Here is a 12708-nt window from a genome sequence, read left to right on the forward strand (position 1 = left end):
TTGTTTTTAAAATTTCAGTCGAGGGCTTAGGGTCAGGGAAAAAAAAAATCCCACACAAAAATATCAATGCACCCCAAACTTCATTCCATATCCGACACGCAATTAATCAATTAAAAAAAAAATCATGTGAAAGACAAACTCGACAGAAAGATAGATGCTGGGAAACTGCAACCGTTTAAGTCATATTCACAGAATACACTTCCAGAAAAATGTATAGTTCTGTAGGGACAGTGTGCCTTGCAATCAATCCAGTAGTATGCTCTTGTCCTTCGAGCAAAAAAACGGTGCCTTTATATTCTGTTTCGAATTATTTTTCTGTTTTAAGATGGCGTCGGAGTGGTGATACTGTACAACAATTTTAACTGCATTTTGTAACAAAATGTGACAATAAATAAATCAAATCAAATCTGCAATTCCAAGCACATCGGTTACAAAAGTCCTTGAGCTCAGAGAGTGGAATAAGTATCAAGTGGGCTGAAATTGTGACATTCTCACATTGTTCCAAAGCTGAGCTCTGTCTGAATATTGTACCTGCAATGATTTCCAGAAGCTGGAGAATTAAGTCACAGAAGAGCTGAAAATGTGTTGCTGGAAAAGCACAGCAGGTCAGGCAGCATCCAAGGAACAGGAGAATCGACGTTTCGGGCATAAGCCCTTCTTCAGGAATGAGGAAAGTGTGCCAAGCACGCTAAGATAAAAGGTAGGGAGGAGGGACTTGGGCGAGGGGCGTTGGAAATGCGATAGGTGGAAGGAGGTTAAGGTGAGGGTGATAAGGTGAGGGTGATAGGCCGGATTGGGGGTGGGGGCAGAGAGGTCAGGAAGAAGATTGCAGGTTAGGAAGGTGGTGCTGAGTTCGAGGGTTGGGACTGAGACAAGGTAGGGGGAGGGGAAATGAGGAAACTGGAGAAATCTGAGTTTATCTCTTGTGATTGGAGGATTCCTAGGCGGAAGATGAGGTGCGCTTCCTCCAGCTGTCGTGTTGTTATGGTCTGGTGATGGAGGAGTCCAAGGACCTGCATGTCAGAGGAGTTGGGTTGGTTGGTCCGGGTGTCCCAGAGGTGTTCTCTGAAACTTTCTGCAAGTAGGCGGCCTGTCTCCCCAATATAAAGGAGGCCACATCGGGTGCAGTGGATGCAGTAAATGATGTGTGTGGAGGTGCAGGTGAATTTGTGGCGGATATGGAAGGATGCCCTGGGACCTTGGAGGGAAGTAAGGGGGGAGGTATGGGGGCAAGTTTTGCATTTCTTGCGGTTGCAGGGGAAGGTGCTGGGAGTTGGGTTGGTGGGGGGGGGGGGGGGGGGTGGACCTGACGAGGGACTCACGGAGGGAGTGGTCTTTTCGGAACACTGATAGGGGAAGGGAGGGAAATATATCCCTGGTGGTGGGGTCCGTTTGGAGGTGGCAGAAATGACTATGGATGATACGATGTATATGGTGGGGTAGAAGTTGAGGACCAGTGGGGTTCTGTCCTGGTGGCGATTGGAGGGCAGAGGAGCAGGAAGTGGAGGAGATGCAGTGGAGAGCATCGTCGATCACATCTGGGGGCAAATTGCGGTCTTTGAAGAAGGAGGCCATCTGGGTTGTTCGGTATTGGAACTGGTCCTCCTGGGAGCAGATGTGGTGGAGACGAAAGGATTGGGAATATGGGATGGCGTTTTTACAGGGGGCAGGGTGGGAGGAGGTGTAGTCTAGGTAGCTGTGGGTGTCAGTCGGTTTATAGTAAATGTCCGCGTTGATTCGATCGCCCGAGATAAAAATGGAGAGATCTAGGAAGGGGAGGGAGGAGTCTGAGATGGTCCAGGTAAATTGGAGGTCGGGGTGGAAAGGTGTTAGTAAAGTGGATGAACTATTCAACCTCCTCGTGGGAGCACGAGGCAGTGCCGATACAGTCATCGATGTAGTGGAGGAAAAGGTGGGGGCATTGATGTAGCTCATTCCTGAAGGGCTCATGCCTGAAACGTTGATCCTCCTGCTCCTTGGATGCTGCCTGACCTGCTGCGCTTTTCCAGCAACACATTTTTCATCTCTGATCTCCAACATCTGCAGTCCTCACTTTCTCCTAATTAATTCACAGAATCCTAGAATCACAGAATCCTTACATTAAGGAAAAGGAGGCCATTCACAGCCTACAGTCCACACCCGTACCTCCAAACACTATCCCACCCAGACCCATCTCCATAACCCTATATTCTCCTGGCTAATCCACCTAACTTACACACCCACGACACTATGGGCAATTTAGCATGGCCAATCCACCTAACATTAGTCAGGATGCACCACAACTGGTCCCATCTTGCTCAGCAGTTCAGTGAGCTTAGTGTTTGAAAAGTGCGACTGCGACAGTGAGGGCAACATTCAATTTTTATAAAAGCAGCATGGGAAAAAGTTATATTCCAATCATGTAATATAATTCATCATAACCATAGGATCAATGTGGAGCCTGAGTTTTTAAAAAGACAAATAGTGCGTCACACTATAGACACTACTGTATTGCGGTTTCATTTTTGTCCAAGTTTTATGCGACTCTTGTACAAAATGCTAGGGGTCAGCCTTTCTGATATGAGTTTTGAAACATTATAACAAACAGATACACGCACACACAGAATGGGGTAATGGAATATTATCGCACAGAAAAAGAGCAATTCAGAAAAATCAAACTTGATTTTTTTTTTACATCATCACCCACCTATCCTAATTTGCTTAATTCCCATAATCTTGAAATAATAATCTTTGTATATACTCTTTTAAAATGAATTTATGGAGATATTTGAAGTCTTTTTAAAAACAAACTCACATTTGGCTCTGTTCTACCTTTCTCATTTTAAAGCAATTTTACCTTTCTGTGCTCACAGCAAGATGAAAGTTTTGGGAAGTGGAATAGTTTCCCATTGTTAGCATCTCACCCTGGAGCAGAGTGAAGTACAGCATTGTGAGCTGTCCAGAAACGTGGCCTCTACACTACCCCAAGTATTTACCTCAGTACCTATCTCAGTTTAGTACCTGCTCCGACACAGTATTTTGCACCTACACAGCAGCCACCATGAAGCGATCCCAATATATTATTGTTAATTGCGTTACAGTCTCACAGTGAAATTGCCAAGTTCGATTCACCTTACGTGCATTACATGGAGTTTCTTTACTTGCATGTGAGTGGAGTTCCAGAAGGGGAAATGACTACATACGAACTCACTGCATCACCCATCAGTTTCTATTTTGAAGGACAATGAATAAAGAGAAGTCACTAGAGTCCCAGATATTGAGTGTACCTTTATACAGCAGAGGGGACAGCCATTTAGCCCACTGCCTTTGCTCCTTGCAGGAGCTATTTAACTAGTTTCATTTCCCTGCTCATACCCCACATTTGTTTCCTTTTCAAGTACAAATTAATTTATTTTGCAAGTTACTGTTGAATCTGCTTCTACCACACTTTCAGGCAGCGCATTCCAGATTATAATTCACAGAAAAAAATTTCTTCCAGTTTTCTCCTCTGCCTGTTCTTGAGAAGGAAGTGATTTCATTCAAATGCTGATCAGGTTCCCATGTCATTTGCAAATAAATTCAACAACCAGCCATCGGTCACCTGCCCCCAGGTGCTGCTGTCTTCCTTTTCCCTCACTGAAGCAAGCAGAGCTCCTCACTTTCAATCTCTTCTGCATCTTCATCTTCATCTTCGTTTAAGGTATTGCCTGTCTCTTCGTTTGGCTGTGTTTCTCTGCCAGTCAGCTTCTCCCGAAGCTTCATGAGTAAGTCACGGCTCTCGCTGACTGGTAGGTTGCTAAGGTAGTATTGTGGTGCAAACTCAATCAGCCTTGGGGAAAGAAAAAAAAAATGCAAAAATATAACCAGCTCATGTCAGAATTCACAGCTTCAATTGAATTACTCTTTGGTAACCAGTGTTTAAGTCTGTATCATTTTTCCTGATTCAAAATAGGTTGCAATTATGTTGTTCTGAATTATGATTAGATTAGATTCCCTACAATGTGGTGCATCTCTTCGGCCCAACAAGTCCACACTGACCCTCTGAAGAGTAACCTACCCAGACTCAATTCCCGACATCTACCCCTGACTGATGCACCTTACACTATGGACAATTTAACATGGCTAATTCACCTCACCTGCACACCTTTTGGATTGTGGGAGGAGACCAGAGCACCCACAGATACGGGGAGAACATGCAAAGTCCATACAGACAATCGCCTGAGGCTGGAAGCAAACCTGGGTCTCTGGCACTGTGAGGCCGCAGTGCTAGCCACTGAGCCACTCTCTTCTTGCTTCTATAATTGAAAAACATTTAATGATACACCTGAGCCTCCTATCTCCCTCCTTTGTCCAACGCCATCAACACAAGTCTCAGTTCTGCTATCAGCCTGAAAAATGTTTTTTTATTTGCGCTCTCTTCACTGCCACATATCCTGTTGCTGTACTTTGCATAATCAAATTTAAGCAATTATGTGTCAAAAGTGTTTCTTACAGAATATGCTTGCTATTGAATTCTAATAGACTGTTGACTGAGTAAATTATCATATGCTCGACAAAATCATGCTAATGCTCAAATTCCAAGCAAGGAAAAATCTTTTTACTAAAAATACAGCTGTAACTTTCAAAATATCTTTCTCATTAAAAATTGTCCACAACTTAATGATTAAACAGTTACACTGCAGTGCTAAAATTGGATCAGAAAATCAGGAACCCATTGTCATTGGGAGTGAATGTTGTAAATATGGTGTTCCCTTTCACCAAATCCTATATTTCTAATCTACTCAAATAATTGTGCATGAGGAATAATTTTTAAATGCAGCCTTGTGGAGAAGATGGTTAAGATGTGACTGGATTTGAGGAGAATGATTCCCTTACTATTTCATCCACCTTGAGTGAAGATACCTCCATTATCCTTCACCAGTAACAACTCCATTTGACAACCAAGTGGTATGTGAGGATGGAATCATTACTCTTCAATCATTATATACTATCAGAAATGTCAGATGTGACTCAGTTGATAACTCTCCTCCTGAAACAAACTCAAGTTGGGGCTTCATGACCTGCTGCAGGATTTGAAGACTCACTGTCTCCCGAAGTGGTGACAGAGTGCTGCAATATTGGAAGTCCTATTAAGCGGAGATCCTGAATGCTGCCCTTGAGAGGTTGAAAGATCCTATCGCACTAATTTTAAATCTAAGCCGGGACCTTCTCCTTGAAGATGTTTCTCTCTCAAACCAGTATCATGGAGATTGTGAGCATAATTCCATTATGCTCATGACCTTTTCTGTGTTCACATTGGCAGTGAAGTTTCCTACATGAAGTATTATAAAAGTACTTAATCGACCGTAAAGCATTTTTTTTAAATAGCCTGAAGAGTCAGTGGCACAGTGCTTAGCACTGCTGCCTCTCAGCACCAGAGACCCGGATTCATTTCCCACCTCGGGCAGTTGTCTGTGTGGAGTTTGCACATTCTCCGTGTCTGCATGGGTTTCTTCCCACAGTCCAAAAATGTGCATGTTAGGTGATTTGGCTATGCTAAATTGCCCATAGTGTTAGGTGAGGGGGTAAATGTAGGGGAATGGGCCTGGGTGGGTTGCTCTTCAGAGGGTCGGTGTGGACTTGTTGGGCCGAAGGGCCTGTTTCCATACTGAAAGTAATCTAATCTAATCTAATCTTAACCAAGCTCAGAACTATTGACTCAGAATGAGTTAACCAAAGGTCGGTGACAAGTTTCACTTCTCCTGACAAAGGAGCAGCACTCTGAAAGCTTGTGATTTCAAATGAACCTGTCAGATTATAACTTGGTGACAGGTGACTTCTGATTTTGTCCACCCCAGTCTAACACCAGCACCTCCACAGTACGACAAGTTTAAAATTACTATATAGCTTTCCAATTCTAATCCTTTGGAAATTGATTCCAATATTTTGCTTTTTCTCCCTCCAAAAGAATGGCATCAACCTACATTGTTACTTTGAGGTTTGTCTATCTAGATCTCTGGTCCCGCTACCTAATTAAACTATGCGTCTAAAGAGTATGTTCTTCCTACCAAAATGCCCCACTTCACATCTTATCAACGAGTTGGCCAGCTGGTTCTAAACTAGAAAATGTCAACTCTCCAACACAGGAACATAATGATTAAAAAAAAAATCAATCTAATCTTTCAAGAAACCATCATTACTATGTACTTTACAAATATATCTTGCATTCTATAACAATTGGAGAAAAATAATTGCGCCAATATCATAGGCACTGATCTACTGCTTTGGATTTATATCTGGATATAATGTTTATTTGTCAGCTTAACACTTAGACAAGACCAGGTGATTATAGATTCAAACTAAAACAAAATAGCAACATTACAGTCTACGCCTGGAAACCATTCTTCATCAAATAATAATCTGGAAAGAACTGGGTACAGCAATCAGCAAGTAACATTTAAGGTGAGACAAAACACTTTCAGACAACAAACTACAAGGATAAAGCAACTTCAAAATTACAGCTACAGCAAACAGCCATCAGGACAGGTTCAGAAGGGGGAAGATCCTGTCTGACCAATGCCCTAACCTTTTTTCAGGAAGTGATACCCCAAGCGAATTCTGGAAAACCCTATGATGTAGCCTACCTACACTTGCAAAACCTCTGTCAGTGTCATACAAAAAAAAAGGGCTGGGGGCTCAAGGTAAAACCTCTGAAGTTGCCTGAAATGAAACAGTTTGTACCAATGTTGAGAGTGTGGTGCTAAGATGTAGGAACACAGATCTGTCATTAGATTCTTCCCACTTCTAGCAATATTAACAACTTGAAATCCAAACTAAATCATGTACAAAAACAGCACACTAGATGGGAATACTATGATCAATTACGGAGTATTTTGTTTGGAACTGCCAAAACAGTCTGAAAATGGAGATCTCAACATGCCAGTTGAGAAGTGAAAGTAATCATGAAAACTCTACACAGTCAGCTCAAATAAGCAATCATTTTAAGTGAGTCACTGGCAGCAAGAATTAATTTAAAGCTGGAGAATATCATCCATCCTCATAGCTTGTAGTGTTAACTGAATCCTTTAACAACGACAGGTTGCTGTAATACACTCCCAGGCTGTGTAGTGTTATCTGTGTGTTTCTTCCCTTCTTCCTCATAAGAAAATACAAGTCAGATCTTGATAAAAAAATAATGATTCCAGATATATATGAACTCAGTGAGAGCATGACGTGCTTGCGGTATCGGTCTCTTCCCAATTCCCTCACACATACTAACTCTGAAGAGTATGATTTAATATAAATCTTACATTTCAGGGTGAATCTCTGAGACAACGCTGATGCAGTTGTCTTGGAAAATGGTAAAATCCTGATACAGAACCCAAGAGGGAGGTCGGGGCCGAGGCTTCTTGGTGAGGTAACATGATAAAGGATGCAGGTGAGCCACATGCTTATGATTGAGCATCAGGTAATTCCCAGAGCCATCCACATCTCTCGCTACCTAAAATCAGGGTTTGGTTTTCAGATGGAAAGGGAGTAAAAGGAGGAAAGGGTAGAGGGGACAAAACAAATTTACCATAATTAATCAATCAATCAATCAATCAATCAATCAGTTAAATCAATTAGTCAGAGGGAGGCGACACACACCGAACATTTGCCCAAAAGATGAAATTGCTTTCATTTCTGTCTTCTACCGTCTTGGTTTACAAACACACTTCACAATCCGACTTATCTTCCAATGCTCAGTGCATTGCAGCAATGGAGGCAGATTAGGGCCTTAAGTGGGCAATAATTGGTCACTTCAGGCCCTCAATCTGACTAAAAGATGGGTACCTTATCCACCATCCTGAATTATAGTTACCAGATAGGGGAGTGGGTGAGAAGCGACTTCCCTTATATTGCCATGGTGCCATCCACATCCCCCAAATGAGAACATGTTCAGTGGAGGACCATAAAATCCAGGTCTATTTGTTATTGACTTCAATCAGTTGAACCCAGAGAGGCAACAGCAATTGGGAAAGCAGCTCTTTAGGTTACAACTCTCAGGGACAGTCTGCCAGAAATAGATTTCTCTTGCTGACACTGGTCAGTTTTCTAAACAATCTCAGCACTTATGGTCCTTTATAAAAGAATAATTCAGTTTGTACCAAAGGTCAATCAGTTTAAATTATAACAGCACCAACTAATGGACAGAGAGAAATATGCACACATTTCAATATTGAAAATAAAGTTGAAAATATCTGTCATGCACTTTAATTGAGTTTTCGCACCTTTACTTTAGTCTGCAGCTGCAGTCTGACTAAATGGTTTTAATCAGAAATGCAGTATTTGACACAGGTAACTGTGCCTTCCAACTATGGAGCAGAGCTTAGACTATTGGTGTGAGCAAACAAGGGCTAAAACATGAGGTAAAACATTTGGGGGCTTTGGTGTAGCACACATCTTGTGGAGGAAGGTCACCATAGCATAATCAAATGTTATACTGACAATGATGCACCAGATGACTGGTAGAGCTGATCTTTGCAAGAGAAGATTGACAGAATCTTACATGCCATACAGCTGAAGTCCATGAAAGATCTTTTAACTGAAGCCAGGTCTTAGAGGAGGAGCTGTGATGGCACAACATGATCACCCACCTTAAGGAAGTAGCCGGAGATCAGAGTTCTCTTTATGTTAAGCACGTTTCCCTCCATTCCGAAGTTGGATGGCGATATAGGTAATTCAATCCTTTGCATCATTTCCAGCAACTCATAGCGTATGACGTCAGCTAGCTTCAGAGCAGAGTAACTCAGATAATTCTTCAGACACCACGTTTCATCTTCATTATCTACAGGCAGATTTTACAGGGGTAATGCAATATCACAGCTCTCTTGGCCAATAAGTTAGTTAAAAAGCTCTGGACACAACATAGACAGCAAAGGGCAGGTGAGATAGATATTTGTTGATCACTTTCGATGATAACCACTTTTAGCCAGATGTTAAAAAAAACAGGAAATAGTAATTAAAAGTTCAGGTGTAGAGACCTCCAATAAATGTTGTACCTGAAAGGTTAACACATCTTTCTCAGATGCTGCTTGACTTGTACATACTACCTTGTTCAGCTAGTTCTTCACCTCATGTTAGTTGGTGCACATCACCTTTGGTAGTGTATGCAAGGAGGTCTAAACACACCCCGGGAAGTTAACCATAATGATAATGAATCACTGGGAATAGGTATTGCTCATCTAATAGGTCTTCATGGTCAGTGTCTGCAGTTTTCTCAACAATTAAACAAACAGAAGAAACAATGGAATGTACAATTGACAATTAAGACAAATATTAATTTGCTTATTTATACTTCAAAATTAGACATCATCAGTTATTGTCTGGGGGAGGTAAAATATTAGAGTGGGAAGCACTAAAGCATTAAGTTATGTACAGTTCACATTTCTTACTATTTTCCAGACAGACTCATAGCAGAGAGGTCGGTTACAATGATGCGTAAACATGTAGAATAATAATTCTGGAAAATAGTACACTTTCTAGTTTAACATTCAAGGACCAGCACAAAGCAATTCCAGATTTGATGCAGAACAATGCTCTCTGTTTACTATCCGATTAGTGCAACTGCAATCAAACCTTGGAAGGGCACCTAAATAATATCTGAACGTGGCGCTTTTCCTGTTTCAATTTGACAGGGAGACTGTCATTAAATAATAAAATCCCTTCATCGCGGAAGCAGGCCACTCGGCTCATCGGCTCCACATTGACCCATCCAGAGTATCCCACCCAGACACACCCCCTGCCCTATCCCCATAATCCTGAACTATGGGGTAATTTAACAAGGCCAAGTCACCTAACCTGCACACGTTTGGACTGTGGGAGGAAAGTGGAAAGTGGAAAGTGAAACTCACGCAGACATGGGGAGAATGTGCAAACCCCACAGACAGTCACCTGAAGGTAGAACCGAACTTGGGTCTCTGGTGCTGTGAGGCAGCATTGCTAAACACTGAGCCACCATGCTATGCCACCCATAATTGGGTGAATTTCATTTCAGATAGAAGGTTTCATGGCACTATATTAAACCATGTTAACATGCAACACTGCTGAAAAGAAAACCAAATACAACTTTTCAACTTTCACAATACTCTAACTGCATTTCAAAGGAAAACACCTACACATTTGGGAATATTTGTTGAACTTTACATTGTAATTGAAGTGCTCCCCATGTGTCAACATCCTTCTGATAACTGGGATTTTGTCCTTCTATCTGGGTTACCACAAAATTACAAGATAGATTCAAAAAAATTGAAGACTGAAATGTGAGGTTGGGTGGAGCAGAAGCCAGATACCTTCATGTGTGCGCCACTGGCACTGACAGACACAGGCCAGTCTCAACAATTGAACTCACAAAAGAAGGAACATACTTTTTGGGACACCAAAACAAATTGTGTTTTACCCTCAGCTTGCTCTCAGATCATTTAATTGGTCCAAACTACGACGCTCCTATGACAGATTAAAACTTCACCATGAGAATTTCTAAAAATGGTAAAAGATGCAAAGTGGTATTTGCACATCTTGCAAGTCAGGTCATTCACTCACAATCCAAAAGGAAAGTGGTAGATGTCTGAAAATGAACAGAACCAAAAAAAAGATAACACCTTTAAAAGCAGACACTTTATGGAGAAGTAATGCTACTTAGGGCAGGGACCATTCATCGGAACTGAAGGACACCACAGATAAATATCATGTGCAAAAGGATTAGGACATGCAAGAGAACCGAATGACTTAACATTCTACTTGTAGCCTGCACACATGAGAGAATTTGGATGCATCAAAATATCGGCCTGCATCTTTTCAAGCTTTCTCAACTTCTTTGTTTTCTGTTCCTTTTAAAAACAATGCTAAACTGTAATATTGTCCTGTTCTAATGAAGAATTCAGACTTAATGTTTTTTCCCTAACCAATGTTTCCTGACACTATGCACTGATTCAGATTTTAAGTATATGCAGCTCTGTTCTGTCTGCTCTGCATTCTACAAACACATTTGGACATATACACGATTGCTAAAGACATAAGAAACATTAACCCAGAATATGACACAAAATGAGGAAGTAGAATTTGTGGATGTAAGCTCAATCCAGTGAAATTTTAGGAATATCCTCAGGAAAATCTTGACACAAGGAATGATCAACATGTGGAATAAACTTTTAGTTAGAACAGTGGAGACAAAGCCCTGGAATGAATGAACAAACGCCAGGATACTGCAGTCATGCAGACTTTAGGACTCTTTTGAGACTTATGGCAAGCTACAACTACAGATACAGGAGTGCTACAGGTACCAATGTGGGGCCACAACTATTAATGATCTATATGAAAGATTTATCCCAAGGTGATAAATAAATGGTGGCTAAATTTGGACCCAAAAGTAAGTAGGAAAATAAGTTGTCAAGAGTATAACGTGAAAATATGATGTGCCCACGAAGGAAGAATAGTAATGCAGTATGTTATTTAAAAGGATCTGTTTGCTGACACCAATACACTGTTGAAACCAAAGTGAAGTGATTAATGAAAAGAAAAAAATGCACTTTGTTACACACTTTGTTTATATCACCACTATAAAATACGTTTTTCACAAGACAGTTTGTTAAAATTGTATGTTTAATTGGTATTTGTGACTAATGCACCACTGAACATTGCCAATTAAGCCAATTTTTAAATGTAAAATAAAAGTTATACTTTGTTTCACACTTTATTTCTGTGACCTACTATATTCTTTGTATTAAAATAGTACAATTCATTGGCATCTGTAAATACTGGTAACTATACTTAATAAGCCACATCCCTAGTAATACAAGAGTTCCTTGGTGTCAGCACATAGTGTTGTTTAAATGGAGATTGCTGAATTCTAATGCACGGCAATCAGAATGCTCCAATACGTGAATTATAAAGAGCTTTAGCAAGACGACATCTGAAGTACTGTGCAATGTTCCCCTCTAATGGTTTTTTTTTCTCTGCATAAATTCTCAGCTCAGCATACAGGATGTTTAAAGCAGAGAAGAAGTCAAACAGCAGAGGTTGCTGACGTGTGCATGGAGTTTCCCAGCTGCTGCACATTCATGTGGCTGCACAACCTCCAGAGAACACTGGTAGAGTTTGGTCTCTTAACCAGAGAGATACAATTGCATCAAACAATTCACTCAACCATTTCCTGAGATGAATGATTATCCTATGAGGAAGGATTAAATCCTGTAACCATTAGAGTTAAGAATAATTCATGGTGACCTTATTGAAACACATAAAATCCTAAAGATTTTATCATTGGATATACTAAGATGTTTCCAATTGTGGGGAGTGTACAACTAGAGAACACAATTTGAAAATTAGAAGTATTATATGTAAGCATAAGGTGAGGGGAACTGATTTTCTGTTCAAAGGTTGTAAATCTGAATTCTAATCCCCAGATAGCTGAGGGGTTGGGTCATTGATTACATTCCATTGTACTGGACAGGTTTTCTATTGGCAAGGCATTCAAGGGTAATGAGGGGCAGACAGGAAAATGAAGTTGAGATTCTGAAAGAAGGGGATTTCTTGTTAGAGTAATGCAAATTTAATAACATTAATAGAAGAGATGGTGAATTAATGGTAATGTCACTGGACTAGTAATCCAGAGTCCGACTCTCTGTACATGGGTTCAATCCAGCCATGGCTAAATATTGAAATTTGAGTTTTATAAAAACCTGGAATTAAATTCATGTAACAATTGTCAAT

At 40.8% G+C, this 12708-nt stretch overlaps 1 protein-coding gene across 5 annotated transcripts in view; it reads right to left on the reverse strand.

The window, feature by feature from the left end:
* Positions 1-1293: 1293 nt before the first annotated feature.
* LOC140481329 (putative pre-mRNA-splicing factor ATP-dependent RNA helicase DHX32) overlaps positions 1294-12708 on the reverse strand; it is a 129399-nt gene continuing 117984 nt past the window's right edge. For all 5 annotated transcript variants that reach the window (XM_072577358.1, XM_072577329.1, XM_072577337.1 and 2 more), the window contains 3 exons: positions 8595-8785; positions 7269-7459; positions 1294-3808 (listed from right to left, as the gene is read on the reverse strand). In XM_072577358.1, coding sequence (XP_072433459.1) covers positions 3613-3808; positions 7269-7459; positions 8595-8785 — 578 coding nt within the window. In that variant the 3' untranslated portion in view covers positions 1294-3612. The remainder of the gene's footprint in view (positions 3809-7268; positions 7460-8594; positions 8786-12708) is intronic.

The sequence above is a fragment of the Chiloscyllium punctatum genome, chromosome 1 (genome assembly GCF_047496795.1).
Source record: "Chiloscyllium punctatum isolate Juve2018m chromosome 1, sChiPun1.3, whole genome shotgun sequence".
Classification (NCBI taxonomy): domain Eukaryota; kingdom Metazoa; phylum Chordata; class Chondrichthyes; order Orectolobiformes; family Hemiscylliidae; genus Chiloscyllium; species Chiloscyllium punctatum.